The 18766-nt window shown below is 40.3% G+C and overlaps 1 protein-coding gene across 1 annotated transcript in view; it reads right to left on the reverse strand.

Moving 5' to 3' along the window:
* LOC110053512 (uncharacterized) overlaps nucleotides 1-18766 on the reverse strand; it is a 103069-nt gene that overhangs the window by 83090 nt on the left and 1213 nt on the right. The window contains exons 2-23 of the mRNA XM_089270923.1: nucleotides 17868-18091; nucleotides 16991-17020; nucleotides 15844-16350; nucleotides 15381-15410; nucleotides 14235-14741; nucleotides 13866-14021; nucleotides 12363-12453; nucleotides 11269-11498; nucleotides 10504-10533; nucleotides 10163-10318; nucleotides 9550-9640; nucleotides 8977-9206; nucleotides 8173-8313; nucleotides 7042-7506; nucleotides 6084-6281; nucleotides 4796-5302; nucleotides 4399-4554; nucleotides 3427-3517; nucleotides 2861-3090; nucleotides 2365-2400; nucleotides 1655-1786; nucleotides 259-744 (exon numbers count right to left, since the gene is read on the reverse strand). Of these exons, the coding sequence (XP_089127049.1) occupies nucleotides 259-744; nucleotides 1655-1786; nucleotides 2365-2400; nucleotides 2861-3090; nucleotides 3427-3517; nucleotides 4399-4554; nucleotides 4796-5302; nucleotides 6084-6281; nucleotides 7042-7506; nucleotides 8173-8313; nucleotides 8977-9206; nucleotides 9550-9640; nucleotides 10163-10318; nucleotides 10504-10533; nucleotides 11269-11329 (3010 nt within the window). The 5' untranslated portion in view covers nucleotides 11330-11498; nucleotides 12363-12453; nucleotides 13866-14021; ... (3 more) ...; nucleotides 16991-17020; nucleotides 17868-18091. The remainder of the gene's footprint in view (nucleotides 1-258; nucleotides 745-1654; nucleotides 1787-2364; nucleotides 2401-2860; nucleotides 3091-3426; nucleotides 3518-4398; nucleotides 4555-4795; nucleotides 5303-6083; nucleotides 6282-7041; nucleotides 7507-8172; nucleotides 8314-8976; nucleotides 9207-9549; nucleotides 9641-10162; nucleotides 10319-10503; nucleotides 10534-11268; nucleotides 11499-12362; nucleotides 12454-13865; nucleotides 14022-14234; nucleotides 14742-15380; nucleotides 15411-15843; nucleotides 16351-16990; nucleotides 17021-17867; nucleotides 18092-18766) is intronic.

Genomic DNA, 18766 nt, shown 5'->3' on the forward strand with positions numbered 1-18766 from the left:
AAAACTGGACTATTAGATTACAGCAAAAAAATGAACAATGGGTTGATCCAGCCAGAAGCCACTGTCATTTTTCAGGCGAAGGTTTACGTCTGACTCAGTTCTGGACAAGATGCTCACTAAGCTGGAGATATCACTAGAATCCACATCATAAAGCGAGAAACGCTTATCTGTTGGATGGTATGCTATTCGGAATGCTATTGAAGTCCTTCCAAGCAGTTAACAAATTATTTACAACAGCCTGGAATTTAGTGTACTCACGTCGTCTTCGCCTGATAATTTTAGTCCTGATCCGGTATCTTCTTCGTTTGTATACGATCCTTCTTCGTCCAATCAACCTCACGAACTTCTTCTGTCCTTTAAACCGGAAAAAGCCCAAAGTCCTTCGTTTAATTTTTCGCCATTTCTTCTTGTATTTAAGCAACCATCGCCCCCGCCGACGTCTTACGCGGCATCGTCTGCGCTTGATGCGAATCGTGACTCTGACACGTCTTAGACGCTTCCATCTGCGGCGTCGTTTGTAAAACCAGCGACGACCCCGTTTCTTTAGGCCGCACCATCGTCGCCGTATGCGTACTCTCCATCTGCGAGCTTTTCGCTTTATTCTACACCATCTTCTTCCAATGCGCATTCTTAGCCGCGTCCTGAACCGAGCAATTCGTGTTCTTACACCCTTTACTCTAATAGTGTACTTTCGCCTTTTACTTACGCGACATCGCTTTCCACGGAAACGGACAACCATTATGCCTGATGAAGAAAGGCACGTTTTAAAATCATTAAAATATCATGCAGGATACCCAGCCATTTAAGCAGAAACCTTGGAAGTGGAGCTTGTGTTATTTCTCTTCAAAATATCCATCCGCAGGAGAGGGTCCAGATGGGGTTTAAGTGAAGTTTTAGTGCAAGCTGAGTAAGGACCGAGTAATAATGACACACTCTTTAACTGATAGTTGAGATCTAGAAAATTTAACGATTCCTGAGAAATGGCTGAAATGTTAACTGATGGCTGAGAAATCAACAGAAATTCATTGATAAGTAAGATTCTAGCACGCTCATCCAGACCCTAAGAGAAAGAATATTACTGACAAAGAATCACCTACGGAGTAATTGTATTTTAACTACGCACTCTCAACTCGAAAAGCGTGTCGCTTAACAATAGCCTTTTTCAAACACTGATTCGCTTTCACAATACTGAAATTCCATGGATATACATAATACAATTTAAAACTGTAACATCAGTGGAAGAGAACATATAAATATATTCCTTTCAAGAAAATTAACCCGACTCTTCTCGCGTTCCGTGTATTAAATTTCATCCCGCAGAGTCAAACATTGAGTCAGTTTAATAGACTCTTTTCATAAACGGCTGCCAATTATAAAGTCTTTTGTAAGTATTAAAATTAGCCTGACTAACCTCGATTTTGAGTTGATAATTCAAAAGAATTTTTACTCCCAAGCGAGTTTAGTGAGGCTAATTTAAATGTAAACAAAAGAACTTAAATTGGCAGCCATTTATGAAATGGGTCTATAACGGGTTGTAAGTTTGTTGTTGCTGCGATAACCTCATTCTTGTATGGCGTAGCTCATTTCTCATTACTCTACAAAATACAAAAGAAGACGCGCAGTGTTGTCTTCGTTCGGGCTTCCAAATACTTACGTCGTTTTCTTTGTCGTCGTCTTCTTCTCCTTCTACGCCTCTTTCTTCGTCTCAGTTTTCGTCGCCTTCTTCTGCGCCTTCTCCTCCTTCTTCTCCTTCTGCGTCGCGTTCTCCTTCGTCTTCTTGACACTCCTGCAGAGATTTTTCCTATTAGAAATTCCATCCACCTCCAACGAAATAACCTTTTCATTTCCAGCATAGACAAATATCTGGTTTGCTCCATTCACTTATCAAACAAATTCAAGCCTTAAAATTATAACGATCAACCTAAGAGCACGCACGTTCTGAAAAAGACCCCTACATATGTAAGAGTCTGTAAGAAACGTGAGAGCTCGTATGTTTTTAGTTAAAAATTGACAACTCCAATATCTCAATTTCCTTTAATTTCCTCACAAGTACTGCATTAAGGTCTCGCAATTCTTCTCTACTCGCAGAACGTATGTATGATCTACGAGTGGTGTAGACTGAATTCTCATAAAGCAAGAAATAACATGGAATGCAGGCGTATTCATAACCAGCGAGTGCATTTTGATCGGGCGGGCGCCAACAAAGGTCATTGAGAGCGTCAAAAACCGTCCTTGTTCGTCTCCATCATGACTTCCACGGCAAAACATATGCAGCGCTTGCCCAGCTAAAAAAAACGCCTGCATTACAGGTCATGCTTAAGATAATGACTTCTACCTAAGGATAACAAAAAACGCTGAACATACTTCGCGGACGACGACGCCATCGCCCTCGCCGTCCAGCTAAAATAAAAACAAATAACACTCAATTAGAAAGCAAGAAATGATTCAAATTTCACCTCCCTACCTCCCTCAATTCCTACCTCCCTCTTTCATCACAGTCTTTCCCCATGAATTGAAAATCACTTGCTCCCACTACTGTCCCAGTGCTGGTTTAGAATAACCATGACTGACAAAACCAATTTTGATTGGGTTTTATCCAACACCTCTGCATGTGGCGCGGTCTACCAGTCCACCGTCACCTTGGCAAGCAAAGGTTTTTTGGTCTATACCTCAATTTCTCAGTTTTCTTAATTAGAGACGCTAGCTCACAGTTTACAGCAAATACGCTCTCTTCTAGTTCGAACGTCGTAAACAACGAACTGATGTTAATGGAAAGCCAAATGTATCATATCTTTGACCGAAATAGTAGCCACTTGAAACAATAACAAGCAAACATATTTGAATCTTGTAATACCCTCACCTCTACCAAGTGGGATGCGAGCTGATGCGTAACTTGGACCTTGTCTCTGTGGGCGACTCGTGTATCTGATCCAATATGGTCTTCTACGACCAACATACCCGATCGCGGCAAGACTGCTTCTGAAGCTCAGTCTTATTCTTCGTGGATTGATGTGCAGCTTTCTGAATACGTATTTGTAGTATCTACCATACCGATACGCCTCGTCTTGGATTCCAAGTAACAAGATCCTCCTATGATAGCGAAGAATACATTATCATTAGAAAAACAAATATCTTTTATTCAATGTATTAGAAATGAATTTTTGTCAATTAAGACATAATGGGCATTTTCTCCGGGGAAAACTCCTTTTCTCGTACAAAAGTCTGTAAAACATTTACAAAGAAACTTCAACAGAATATAGTGATGATTTGTTCTGAGCCAGCCCAGAAAAGAAAGGTTGTGAACCGTAAACAAGTAGCAAAGTTGTATTTAGTTTTATTCCGTTGGAAAGTTCAAATACATCAAAACAGCCTTTTTGTCTTTTCCTTGCGTTATTTCAGCCATAAAGAACATCAAACTGGACTTACCCGGGTCTGATACTGTAAATAAACCTCTTGAACAGTCTTGCATGGTGACGGCTGCCGTGGGTGTCAAAATATCTCCTGTGCTCAACAAGCCCTGTAACAGTAAACAGTGTCCATATGGTATTGAGATATGAACATTCTTACCAACTAATACCCGTTTACACAGAAGGGCTTAATACGTTGCGCTTAGTGACCGCCCTAAAGGGAAGAAAATTAGTGTTGTATTCTAAGACCGTTCGATGTTTAAGTCATCATTACCCGTAGGAATAGTCGGGATGTTTTCCCTGCCCTCCTACTCCCCCTATTTAATCTTTACAGATATCCCAAATTATTAAAACCTGGATCACTGAATAATGCAATTAGAGAGCTTTCATTGGCTTAGCCATCATGGTATTTTGGTAACGGTACGGTAAGCGTACACTTATTTTTTTTCTTGGTGGGGGGACGTTTATTTATTTATTTATTTATTTATTTATTTATTTATTTATTTATTTATTTATTTATTTATTTATTTATTTATTTATTTATTTATTTATTTAGAGCGGTTTTCATTTGAGTGTGGAAAGTAATTAGACAATTACTTTGGTTTTGGTTTTGGTTTTACTTCGGTTTGAGATTGGCTGAGTAGTCTAATTGGTAAGTAATTGGTTTGGTTTTGGTTTTACGACACTCAATTGAAAACCGCTCTCTTACTTTATTTATTTATTTATTTATTTATTTATTTATTTATTTATTTGTTCATTTTATTTTAGTTTTTTATATTTTAGGGCGTTTTTAGTTAACTACTATTCCACTGACGCTTGTTAGATACCATATGATTATAGGCATCTCGGCCCTACGCGCCTCGTTGGCTATCTATCGTCTCATATCCAAAGCGCGCTCGGGGAATAATTGTTAACTATATCACAGTGAAGACACGTGCAGAGTGAGCTTGGTTTCTTTAATGATATGTTTTTTTCGACTATCAGTCCTTACCTGTCCGGCGGTTGATAACGACAACGTTAAAGCCACGCCTATGCAGAGAATAATCCCTTCCGTTGACTCTGATGTAGGCACGCGAGCGTCCATGCAAAGGACGTCCGCGCTTCTTATCAACAAAACCTTGACTTTCTACCCTCACTCTTAGATACCCTGTAAATCAAAAAACAATCTCGGCGTAAGTCCAACTTAAACAATTTTTCGTGTTATCTTCCTGTGAAATGTATTTTAATAACACTCAATTAGAAAACAAGTTGAGTTTTATTTTCGAACTGCAGATTACAGATAACTTACTCCTAACAAACAACGCAACTCAAATGACTGATTTATGTGTAGCAAATTTTGTCAGGCGTTACCATACCTGACTGATTATCTCATGTTTTAAGATACTCACGTCTTCGACGACGACGCCGGTATATCTTTATCCTGATGCGTCTCGCTTTGCCATATCTGCCATTTCTTTTCTGAACGCGGTAGCCCTTTCTTGCTCTTCTCAAAATGCGTATCTTTTTTCTGTACTTGATGTACCTTACAAGGCGGCGTTTGATGTTTTTCCACCTGTTTCTCAATCGCATAAACCATTTCCCTCGTCTGAGTCTCACTGGCCGCCTTCTACCTCTAATACGACAGGTCAGCCTGATGCGCTTTATCTTTCTCCAACGTCGACCCCGCTTGTAGAACCAGCGTTTCCCCCGTCTCTTCAGTCGACACCAACGTCTCTTAATCCGCACGCGCCATCCACGGTAGGATCGCTTTATTTTTCTGTACTTCCTTAATAAAAACAATCTGATTTTGCGTTTATATTTTCGGATGACTTTCTTTTTCCTACCAATGCGAATGGTATATCTTCTCTTCGTTCTAATCACACAGCGTCTCCCACGGTATTTGATCACTTTTCGCCCTGTTGTTGTGTAAAGAAATGAAGGACACGGTTACAACAAATTTAGGATTTAGTACTAATGAACTACTAAGGCGCATATTGACTTTTTAATCTTCAGCATTACCTGATGGATAATCAATCTTCCCAACATCTTGAACATCCTAACTCCGTTTTGGTTGATTGATTAGTAACGTTTGTAATTGGCGCTGAAAAGCCTTCGTGCACTACATTATATTAGGGTACTACTATGCCGCTGTTTTGTGCAATCCCAGCAGCAAGACTGAAATGGAAGCGACCTAGCTATGCAAAGGTTTTCAAGGCTATATTTACCACGGAAATAGAGACAAAAGTTGACTCGGGATTCCAAATAGTCTCACAGAAGCACAAGGCAAGTTAAAAGGAGCTTTGATAGAGGGTATGCGTCCACTTTCCTCGCACGTACTCCACAGTGTTGACAAACAAACAGCTTGTAATTGCTACCGCAACGCTCACAGTTTCAATGCCGTAACCAATAGGCCATTTTACAGTTGTGTGCTTAGTTACCTGGGCTATGAATGCAAGCTAGGCTGGAGGTGACCTTGCATTGAAAAAGACCACAATACTTTTCTCATTTAAACCCATTAGATTGACAACGAAAGAAGTGAGGTCTGTATTAAAACAAGGTCACCTCCATGCAGCCTCGCTGCCTTTCAAAGGCCAGGTCACGAACAGAAAACTGTAAATGGTCTATTCACCTAGATCGAACGGACTCTGAAATAACAGTGAAAAGCTAACTTATCCAATCCAAAAGCAACTGCCTTACGTCTTGGTCGCCTCCTTAGCGGTCGTCGTCTTCTTCGCCCTCTTCGACCTCGTCTTCTTCGCCGTCTGTATCTCCTTCGTTTTCTACGCTTCTTTCTGAAGTAACGTCTGACACGTCTTAGTTTTCTTCTTCGTCGACGTCTTATTCTTCGCAATCTCCTTCTTCTTCTCCTTCGTACAAGCTTTCGACTGTAGCGGCCTGCAATTTGTTGAAAAGAGTCGTGGTTATCGTCCGAGAGCTGGAATGGCTTGTCACGACAAATCAGAAACAATGCATGGCACAAAAAGTACACTGAGTAGGGATTAGTACGTGACTGAGATTAAGAGGGCGTTTATAAAGAAGAAATCGCTCTATTATCGGTATTTCAATAGCTCTAAGCGGAGTCGATCGATAGTTTACGTCCATATATCATTGTTTTTATATCATTGGTGGTTCTAACGCTTGGTTTAGCAAGGATATGTACATTCTTGTTCATCTGGTCTTAGTTGAGACTGAAAATCATGTCAAAATGAACAAGATTTCGTCGCCACAATCGAAAATGAAAAAGTAACTGCAGATGTAAATAAATTGGAAATACAGTCGAGCTTCCATTAACGGACACCTCCCCACAACGGCCACCTCTCTACAGCGGCCACATATTTTCGTCCCAGTTGGGAGATTTGCTGTTATTTTAACCTCCCAACAATGGCCAGTAAACTCTGTTCCCAAGGTGGCCGTTGTACCCAAAGAGAGATTTTCGGCTGTAACTTGTCAATGGAAATGCAGATAAAAATAAAAAGTGTTAAGTGGAAATGGAAAAAATATGGCTGATCATCAGCCACCAGAGATTCTGTGGTCAGAATTTAAATACTAAAAATCCGAGCGTATGGCAACTAACTTTGTTACGACAGCATCTTAACTCTTCTATTTAGATTATTCGTAAGAAACACATGAGTAAATTGAGCAAAATTCTACTTACGGTAATGTTTTACTCTCAGTGGTCTGGTCCATCTTCCTTTTCGACGAATAATAACCTTATTTCCCCTCCTCTTCACTCTCACACGTTTTCTTCCAACGCGTATAAAGCGTCTGAAGCGCGTTTTTACACGCCTTAAACGCCGCCCGATACGCGCGTACAATCTGCGTCCACGAGGGCGTATACGACACTTCCTGCGTCCAACCCGAGCAGAGAGCCTGACAGGTTTGATTTTCAACCAGCGTCTTGAGTACCTGTAATACCAGATGCCTTTTCCCCTGATGACTCGCCTCCAGCCTCTCCTCATCCATACAAGCCAGTATCTACGTCTTCGCTTCAGCCGTCTATACTTCCCGCGAATGTATATCCTCGTGATCACCGACCTAACTCTTCTCCTGTAAATCAGACCAAGCATTGTCCTTCTTTTTATGGGATAACGTTTTCCACGGTAAAGGACGATTGTTCTACCTGTGGAGGCAGATGAAACGAAAATCCAAAATTGGTAAATTTAGTTTATTTGTAGATGGATTTGAACATGGATCATCTCCACCGAAGACATCACATCCGCTAGTGTTTGTACTGGTCCATAAATCAATCAGTCACTCAGGATATAAAACGTATAAAACAATCTATCAATCCAACAATAAATCAATTCATCTGTCCTTTGTTCAGTCAGTCAGTCAAGTAGTCAATCAATCGATCAAACAACCAATCTCTTTGTTTTTCCTCTCTAAAACTGAGGAGGGAAGCTAAAACACTTTTTCTTTGAGCGTGAGTAAATTTTTGCGTCCGAGCCTAGCGGCACATTATACGATCAGACCAGTGCTGGTCTCCGTAGCACAAGCTATAATACAGTACTCCCTCTACCCAGGCATGGGATGCTGGTCCCCCAGGACCGCCGGCTCGATCCGGAGTCTGGCGCACTAACCAGTACGCTACGGCGCGTCACTAACACCGCAAGTGTAACAAGGGCCAACTTGTTTTGACAAAAGATCACACAACCTCCTCAATACTCAACCAAGCGTGAAAGATGTGCAAGGCAAATAAAAAGCTCTATTCTTCTTACATGATCAGCACATTGCAAAAATGTGAGCAGACTGTCAGCCAATCAAAGCAAGAAATGACGTTACTTACGTCTTCTTCTTCGACGTCTCCTTCGTCTTCTCCTGATTTTCCGCCTTCGACGCCTTCGTTTTCGACGCTTTCTGACACGAATTCGTCGCCGGATTCGTCTTCTTCGCCTCCTTATTATTCTCCGTGTTCTTCTTCCAAAGCCTTTAAAATATGAACAACTCTCTTACAACAAATAAGGGAACGATAACAAGGCCTAGTAGGTTTTTAGTGTCTAGTTCAAATTTAGACTTTGTTTCCCTGGGATGGATGTAGGGGGTGGTTCGGTCAAACCCCCTAAAATGAGCCATTAGAACAAGCTGACTTGACTTCAGAATGCGGGAAATACCATTTGGGAGGACCTCAATTTGATACATTGTCCGGGAAGGATGCCCCCGGAACCCCCTACAGGGGACTGCCTTAAGCGGTCCGTTTCTCAAACCCCCTTCTCTAAAATCCTGTATCCGCCCCAGTTTCCAATTCCAGTTATCGTCTGGTAGTTTTGATGTAGCAAATGTTCCTGTTTCAATCATTGCGTAGTTTGTTTTTGTTTGGTTCGAAATAACACATTATTATATTTTTAATTTAAAGTTACTCACTCAGCGACTACACGCTAGTTATTTTTTTCCTCAACTTATTCCGCGTTTTTCTCACTTTTAAGATCGAGCATTCTTTATCTATTTTTTCTACTCCAGTGTAAGTAGCCGTCGATCAGCATGTCTTTTCCGTCTTCGTTCAGACACAATCCACTAGTTTTAAGGACAGTGTATAGCACAGAACATTTGAATATGAACTTACGTTTCATAGACGTATAATTCATGTACTCACCTCCATAAATTGGAATACGCGCTGTTACGTAACTTGGACCTCGTCTAGGTGAGCGACTCATGTATCTGATCCAATATGGCCTTCTACGACCAACATACCCGATCGCGGCAAGACTGCTTCTATAACTCAGTCTTATTCTTCGTGGATTGATGTGCAGCTTTCTGAATACGTATTTGTAGTATCTACCATATCGATACGCCTCGTCTTGGATTCCAAGTAACAAGATCCTCCTATGATAGCGAAGAATACATTATCATTAGAAAAACAAATATATTTCTATTCAATGTATTAGAAATGAATTTTTATCAATTAAGATATTATGAGCATTTTCGCTGGGAAAACCTCCTATTCTCGTTCAATCGTTTATAAAACATTTACAAAGAAACTTCAACAGAACGGAACTAAAGTTATGATTCCCTCTGGGCCAGCCCAGAAAAGAAAGGTTGTGAACCGTAAACAAGTAGCAAGGTTGTATTTAGTTTTATTCCGGTGGAAAGTTTAAATACATCAAACCAGCCTTTTTGTCTTTTCTTTGCGTTATTTCAGTCATAAAGAACATCAAACTGGACTTACCCGGGTCTGATACTATAAATAAACCTCTTGAACAGTCTTGCATGGTGACGGCTGCCGTGGGTGTCAAAATATCTCCTGTGCTCAACAAGCCCTGTAACAGTAAACAGTGTCCATATAGTATTGTGATATGAACATTCTTATCAACTAATACCCGTTTACACAGAAGGGCTAATACGTTGCGCTCAGTGACCGCCCTAAACGGAACAAATTTAGTGTTGTATTTTAAGACCCTTCGATGTTTAAGTCATCATTACCCGTAGGAATAGTCGGGATGTTTTCCCTGCCCTCCCACTACCCCTATTTAATCTTTACGGATATCTCAAATTATAAAACCTGGATCATTGAATAATGCAATTTAAGAGTTTTCACTGGCTTAGCCATCATGGTATATTCGTAAGCGTACGGTAAGCGTACACGTATTCTTGGAGGCGTCTTATTTATTAATTTATTTATTTTATTTTTTATAAACAATTATTCCACTCGCGCTTGTTAGATATCATCTCATATCCGAAGCGCGATCGTGGAATAATAGTTAAATATATCAAAGTGAAGACACGTGCAGAGTGAGCTTAGTTTCTTTAATAATATATTTTTTTCCACTATCAGTCCTTACCTGTCCGGCGGTTGATAACGATAACGTTATAGCCACGCCTATGCAGAGAATAATCTCTTCCGTTGACTCTGATGTAGGCCCGCGAGCGTCCATATAAAGTACGTCCGCGCTTCTTATCAATAAAACCTTGGCTTTCCACTTTAATTCGTAGATATCCTGCAAATTTACAATTATTGATTACATTCAGTTTGACCTTCGTTTTAAATAGTTTTTTTTAAGAAACACGTAATGAAAAAGAACACTGTTCTTCCTCTGTCCAGATCCAATACGCATTTACCCAGGGCTGTTTTTGTGTTACAACAAAGTTACAATTAGCAAGACATAAAAAAATAGAAACATACTTCGTGGTCTTCTACGCCTTGGTCGTCCCCCTGAAGGAAAAAGAGGAGAATTGCTTAGTAGCAAGAGTAGAGCTTTCGGTGAGAAATAATAAGATTTCTAGTTAAATCTCGGCCTGAAGAAAATAAAGAGGGAATTTTTAGGCCTGGTAAAAAATGGTAATGGCCATTTAATTACCTCACTCGACTCCCTCTAACTTATTTTCGCATAACAATTTCTCTTGCGCCTCGCAAGTATGACCCGGATGTTGTGTTGCCATCGCTATCACCGCCCCTTCTTAGATGTAAATATTCCGCTTTTTCCTGCCATATTCTAAACCAGATGATGGTGATCCTATGTTTTCTAAGGAAATAATGCATTTTTGAGGTCTCCAAAGTTTTCTCTTGATAGCTCCTTCAAAACGTGGCTGATAAACAATGCGTCCAAGAGCCAGCTTAAAAGTAATTGTCTACCAACCAGGAAGGCCGTTTAATAAACCAATAGTTTTCCTTTGTTTAAAGTTGTGAAAACGCAATTCGGCAAAAGTAATTTGTGAGCGGTGGACCTCATCCTTATGTAAAAATTAACCAATGTAATAAGTACCGTGAATGACTCTCCATGCAGGACTACAATTCCCTGTTTTTCATAGACGATAGCAGAAAAACTGACACGTCGTTTAGCAGTAATTGAAGATACCTGTTTTGACTTTCTCGCATTATCAGGAATAGTTTACACTTGATAAATGTGACTAATTTCAACAATATCGACCAAACTTGCAATTCCCTCACCTCTACCAAGTGGGATTCGAGCTGATGCGTAACTTGGACCTCGTCTCTGTGGGCGACTCATGTATCTGATCCAATATGGTCTTCTACGACCAACATACCCGATCGCGGCAAGACTGCTTCTGTAACTCAGTCTTATTCTTCGTGGATTGATGTGCAGCCTCCTGAATACACGTTTGTAATATCTACCGAACCGATACGCCTCGTCTTGGATTCCAAGCAACACAATCCGCCTATGATGGTGAGAACACGTTGAGTTAAGCCTAATTTACACTAGCCACATAACGAACATAGCGACATAACAAGGAGGTTATGTCGTTTTGTTTGCAGTGTGAACATCCTGACATAATGACATAATAGCAACATAACAGCATGAACAAAACGACGTAAGAAAATACAACTGATCTTTTCGTTATGTCTTTATATCGATGTTCCATTACCGACATAAGCGATTATGTGGTTGCCATCATGTCGTTATGTCGCTAATGTTAACCAGGCCTTGCCATTACAAACGAATGACGTTTTCTCACTGTACTAGTACCGATAAATTGTGGTATCACTTGTGTCTGATGATCTGAGTAAATTGCAAAATCGTGCATAACTTTATTTGCGCACTGGTACATAACTACAGCCCAGAAAGAAATTTTAATTAGAGCCACAACATGACCAAACACAAACATCCTCTTTGTGTCGACGGGTAAAAGAATACACCATGTAAACTTTGGAAATAAAACGGTCATAATGAGGGCGGATTTTGCTCCTGATTCAGTAAATTTGAACTCAGCTCAAGCAAATCTAACAGACCAGGAAGCTCAGTCCTCCTACCCTCGTCTAATGTTGTAAATAAATCTTTTGTACCTCTTTGCCTGTTATGTTACCATTAGAAATGAAGATTAAAATCACTCATATGACTAGGACATGAAATCAGACCTACCTTTAGTACCACTTAAATCATTTTAAAAAAAATACATGAAACGAGTTAAACCGTATAAGGTCAAAACCTGTCGGCGAAAAGCAATAGGTCAAGAACTTTAAATTCTCATGGTTGTGTTTCTTCCTATCCAATAATCCAAATCCGAAAGTCACATTTAACTTACCCTCGTCTGATCCTGTAAATAAAGTTCTTGAACCTCGTTGCCCAGTAACGGCTGTGATGTGTGTCAAAAGATGCTCTTTTCTCAACACGCCCTATTGTAGTAAAATAGCATCAGTAATGTGTAAAAGGATTTCAGGCTTTATTACGACAGCTGCTTTTGTGTAAAGGTGTGGTTCAGTGGTTTTACTACAGTGAATGCTGCGTTAGCCTGATACTCAAATAAAGGTATTGCTTACTTACCGTTTAAGTTGTGCACAACGCTGACAATTTACGTCTTTACAACTTTCTTCACCGTTGCAATATATGATCTTTTATATATTCATTTACAAAAGAATGTCACTAAACAACTGAACTACGATCCAAAAAAACAAAGAACTAAAGTTCACACAGGAGATTATGGCTCCTGGTTCACAGTGATGTTATTATTTGTTATGCAATCTTTGGCCACCGCTATCAGCAAAGAAAGTTAGTTTTAAAATTTTGATAACCGCACCCAAATTCGCAATTAACCAATCAGAGGCTTTGTTTACTTATTTCATATCCTACGATATTAAGTACCGGACCTGATGTGGCCTGAGGTTTGGATTTGGGTTTGGCAAATATCTAATCGGACCTTTCCATTAGTACGCTTCAGCGGCATATCCGGCGAGTTTTGCTAAGCCATAGAGACAAAATACTCATGGCGAGACCAAACAAGATAAATATGCCACCACTGAAGGCGTACCTAAAAAGGTAAATACCTCTTACTAACCGAGTTCGAGGGCCGTACTGTAAGTTACGGACCGAGTCTTTTCTCCATAGATTTATGGCCCAGGCGCGAAGCGCGCGGGCCATAAATCGAAGGGGGACAAATCGAGGATCCGTAACTTACAGGACGGACCGAGAAAACGAGGTTAGTAAGATATTTATTATATCTCTACCGGGTGCCTGACGGTCCGGGAACGATTTCTATTCAAACAGAACAGTTTCAAAAGCTAAACTAGTCAATTTGAAATCGTTAGTAGGTTTTAATACACAATATTAGAAGTAAAAGAAAGTTTCAAACTTTTACCTGCTAAAATTGTTAAGAACACTTGGCGATAAATCACGAAACATTTTGGCAACAAAAACAGCTTTCAATTTTAGCAGGCCGTACAGTAGATTACGGCCCGCTAAATTGACCAATCACAGCGCACGTAGTAACTGAGAGATATATAATAAGATGATGTATTTACCGTACCCACACTCAATCAGGTGACCATGATATCGTAGCCATACCAGGTCAGTCACTCGATATGGATATCAATATGAATATTGATATCATGATATCAAGACAATAGACGCGGCTTCTGATAGGCTCATTGCAAATCTGGGTACGGTAATGCGGCATATCAAGTTTGTTTAGTGTCCCATGTCGATTTTGGCTCGAGTGCGAGTCATGGCTCGACCAAGGCTAAAGTCGCCTAAAATGTCATCAGAGTGCACCAGAAAGGTACCAGTGGGTTTGAGAACTATCAGTCCTTACCTGTCCGGCCGTTGATAACGACAACGTTATAACCACGCCTATGCAGAGAATAATCCCTTCCTTTGACTCTGATGTAGGCCCGCGAGCGTCCATACAAAGTACGTCCGCGCTTCTTATCAACAAAACCTTGACTTTCTACCCTGACTCTCAGATACCCTGCAAATCAAAAAAACCGCTGCGTTAGTCCAACTTAAACAATATAATGTATTATCCTCCTTTAAACACTTTTGTAAAAAACTTTTTGAGTTTAAGTCGTCTCGTGCGGCTAATTATGGAGAATTTACTCCTAACCAGCCACACTACTCAAATGACTGATTAATGTGTCGCAAATTTTGTCTGCCTGATTATCTCATGTTTTAAGATACTCACGTCTTCGACGACGACGCCGGTATATCTTTATCCTGATGCGTCTCGCTTTGCCATATCTGCCATTTCTTTTCTGAACGCGGTAGCCCTTTCTTGCTCTTCTCAAAATGCGTATCTTTCTTCTGTACTTAATGTACCTTACAACGCGGCGTTTGATTTTTTTCCACCTGTTTCTCAAACGTATAAACCATTTCCCTCGTCTGAGTCTCACTGGCCGCCTTCTACCTCCAATACGACAGGTCAGCCTGATGCGCTTTATCTTTCTCCAACGTCGACCCCGCTTGTAGAACCAGCGTTTCCTCCGTCTCTTCAGTCGACACCAACGTTTCTTAATCCGCACGCGCCATCCACGGTAGGATCGCTTTATTTTTCTGTACTTCCTTAATAAAAACAATCTGATTTTGCGTTTATATCTTCGGATGACTTTCTTTTTCCTACCAATGCGAATGGTATATCTTCTCTTCGTTCTAATCACACAGCGTCTGCCACGGTATTTGATCACTTTTCGCCCTGTTGTTTTGTAAAGAAATAAAATAACGTTGGATTAGCATGCTTCACAAAGGCTAACTCGAGAAAACTAGAAAGGAAGGTATAGAGTGATTTCAATTAATCCGTAAAATAGTTAGTGAAAAAAAAAACGTAAAAAATTATGTCCACCTTTTGAACCATCAAAACCTTAAGCTTAAGCTTGATATAGTTGTTTTCCAGAAACATGCAATGAAAGGGAACTTGGAATGTAACACTGTTCCCTCTAATTCCTGATTATGGAGAATGTGTCCGTTTCCAGTTAAAATGTCCAAATACCACGTCTTTAGGATGGATTCGCTTTCTCCAGTTAAATAATTCATTACAGAATCTTGAAAATGACAACCATTTCAGTCCTAGTTTTGAGATCCTAATTCAACGCAATTGGCGTACTTAACACTGCAATACAAGGTTGACATAGGTGTTGTTTCGAAAGGCAGCTCTCGCTAACTTTATCCGGTATTGATAAAACCTCAGCTCTCAAAATTGGCATTTATTTCTTATTTCAGTATTTCTAGAAAAGAAAGCCTCATTGGCCGTATGTGGTTTTCAATGAGGGTCAGCGGGCTGCTTTTGTGTCACGATAGTTAAAACAAGCAAGATACATAACAAATAGAAACATACGTCGTGGTCTCCTGCGCCTTGGTCGATAGCCTGAAGTTAAAAGAGAGCAAGTGCTTAGTAAGCAGGATTAGATCCAGAGCTTCCGTTAACACATAATAAGACTGCTAAATTACCACAAGAAAATCACATAATTAAGCCTTGGCCTGTGGAATGTAAAACAAGCGAACTCTTTAGACGGGATGGCACATGGTAAGGTCAAACTACTCAGATTTTCGCGTTCCAAAAAAAAGTTACGGGGAAGGTAATGACCTAGTCAAACATGTTTTCACTTTTAATCTGAAAAATAATACCCCAACATCACCCCGGGCCTCCTAAACACTTTTGTAAAAAACTTTTTGAGTTTAAGTCGTCTCGTGCGGCTAATTATGGAGAATTTACTCCTAACCAGCCACACTACTCAAATGACTGATTAATGTGTCACAAATTTTGTCTGCCTGATTATCTCATGTTTTAAGATACTCACGTCTTCGACGACGACGCCGGTATATCTTTATCCTGATGCGTCTCGCTTTGCCATATCTGCCATTTCTTTTCTGAACGCGGTAGCCCTTTCTTGCTCTTCTCAAAATGCGTATCTTTCTTCTGTACTTAATGTACCTTACAACGCGGCGTTTGATTTTTTTCCACCTGTTTCTCAAACGTATAAACCATTTCCCTCGTCTGAGTCTCACTGGCCGCCTTCTACCTCCAATACGACAGGTCAGCCTGATGCGCTTTATCTTTCTCCAACGTCGACCCCGCTTGTAGAACCAGCGTTTCCTCCGTCTCTTCAGTCGACACCAACGTTTCTTAATCCGCACGCGCCATCCACGGTAGGATCGCTTTATTTTTCTGTACTTCCTTAATAAAAACAATCTGATTTTGCGTTTATATCTTCGGATGACTTTCTTTTTCCTACCAATGCGAATGGTATATCTTCTCTTCGTTCTAATCACACAGCGTCTGCCACGGTATTTGATCACTTTTCGCCCTGTTGTTTTGCAAAGAAATAAAATAACGTTGGATTAGCATGCTTCACAAAGGCTAACTCGAGAAAACTAGAAAGGAAGGTATAGAGTGATTTCAATTAATCCGTAAAATAGTTAGTGAAAAAAAAAAACGTAAAAAATTATGTCCACCTTTTGAACCATCAAAACCTTAAGCTTAAGCTTGATATAGTTGTTTTCCAGAAACATGCAATGAAAGGGAACCTGGAATGTAACACTGTTCCCTCTAATTGCTGATTATGGAGAATGTGTCCGTTTCCAGTTAAAATGTTCAAATACCACGTCTTTAGGATGGATTCGCTTTCTCCAGTTAAATAATTCGTTACAGAATCTTGAAAATGACAACCATTTCAGTCCTAGTTTTGAGATCCTAATTCAACGCAATCGGCGTACTTAACACTGCAATACAAGGTTGACATAGGTGTTGTTTCGAAAGGCAGCTCTCGCTAACTTTATCCGGTATTGATAAAACCTCAGCTCTCAAAATTGGCATTTATTTCTTATTTCAGTATTTCTAGAAAAGAAAGCCTCATTGGCCGTATGTGGTTTTCAATGAGGGTCAGCGGGCTGCTTTTGTGTCACGATAGTTAAAACAAGCAAGATACATAACAAATAGAAACATACGTCGTGGTCTCCTGCGCCTTGGTCGATAGCCTGAAGTTAAAAGAGAGCAAGTGCTTAGTAAGCAGGATTAGATCCAGAGCTTCCGTTAACACATAATAAGACTGCTAAATTACCACAAGAAAATCACATAATTAAGCCTTGGCCTGTGGAATGTAAAACAAGCGAACTCTTTAGGCGAGATGGCACATGGTAAGGTCAAACTACCCAGATTTTCGCGTTCCAAAAAAAAGTTACGGGGAAGGTAATGACCTTGTCAAACATGTTTTCACTTTTAATCTGAAAAATAATACCCCAACATCACCCCGGCCTCCTAGTTCCAGTCTCCTCTTAATTTGTTTAGGTCTTGTTTCCGACCGAATGACCCAAAAACGGGAAACGCATTCGAGGATAAACGAAAAAAGGGGGAAATGGCCTAATGGTCATCTTACTGACTCCCTCCTCACTTGAAATCCACTTTAGCACAATGATTTTTCTAGCGCAGGTCTTACGTCTACTTTTAACAAAAATACTCAAGGACTTTTGGCCAGGATTGTAGGTGGGATCATGGTCGTCCAAGTTCAATTCCCGGAGAGCGCTTTATGCATAACCAGCTGGCCAGCTGGGATTTTGAAAAGTTTACGTCCAATTTGCTGTATTTTGTTGGTTATTTACAGTGTCCACGATTAGAACAGCAGTGATAATTTTAGCTGGTACTTAATAATGTAACTATATTTCTAATATTTTACGCAAACTGAAACTCTCACATCTTTTCAAGATCTCTTCGCTGTCTTTCCTCGTTTTTTGAGCGATGCGATACAAAAGGAGAAGCCAAGGTGTAAATATCTATAACAAAAGAAGATTTGAGAGGCCGTAGAGGATACAACGAAGGTTTACATACCTCTGGGGATGCGTACACTCAGAGAACTGGGACCTCTTCTCCGTGGACGGCTTGTCTCCCTTATCCAATACTTACGGCGACCAACGTAGCCAATAAGGGCATAACTACCCCTGAAGCCAAATCGGAAGTTCCGGCCTCCCCTGGCGCCAATTCTCCGAAGAACGTTGAGGTATCTTTTACCATAGCGATACGCTTCGTCTTGGGCGGCGACAACCACAATTCTCCTGTGATTTTAATACAATATAAAATGATGAAGCGTCGACTAAGCATTAAATTACTGATGTGGTGTTAAATCAAGTGATCTCCGAACTCGAAAAATTCTGAAGGAACAACTGGAGGGACGAGAGGCGGAGTTAAAGGGACACAGTCAGCTTTGGGACCGCACTGACCTGGACACTAGTTTCTCACTTTGAATTATGGTCACCTCGACCTGAAATCAAAGTATATCTAGAAATCCGCTTCAATCTTCACAGTGTTTTTCTTGATTTTCAATCGTTTACTGAAAAACCTGTGGGCTTTTGCTCATCCTATGACATTATTTTTATCATATTTGGTTAAAAACAGTATGAATCGTGTCTCTGTGATTTGCAAATTAGCTATGAAATGGTATCTAATGCGCATGTGCGACAGCTGACTGTGTCCCTTTAAGGGCAGCCCCCTCACCCTCCACCACCACCCCCCCCCCCAAAAAAAAATTGCTCTAGGTAAACACAAGGCATACTGAAAAGGTCAATTCGGAACGAGAGGTTCAGATATAAAAAAATCATTTACCTTTTTTTTCTTTTTGGTAGAAAGGCAATTTGTATTAAATTCTTCACAACCAAAATAGGCCGTGTCCGGTCATTGAGTTTGGGAAAGTCTCTTTTTGAGCCATTCATTTAGATTTCTGATGCTCGCTT

This window comes from Orbicella faveolata, unplaced genomic scaffold (genome assembly GCF_042242905.1).
Source record: "Orbicella faveolata isolate gen_17 unplaced genomic scaffold, um_ofav_v1 contig_1, whole genome shotgun sequence".
In the NCBI taxonomy this organism is placed as follows: Eukaryota; Metazoa; Cnidaria; class Anthozoa; order Scleractinia; family Merulinidae; genus Orbicella; species Orbicella faveolata.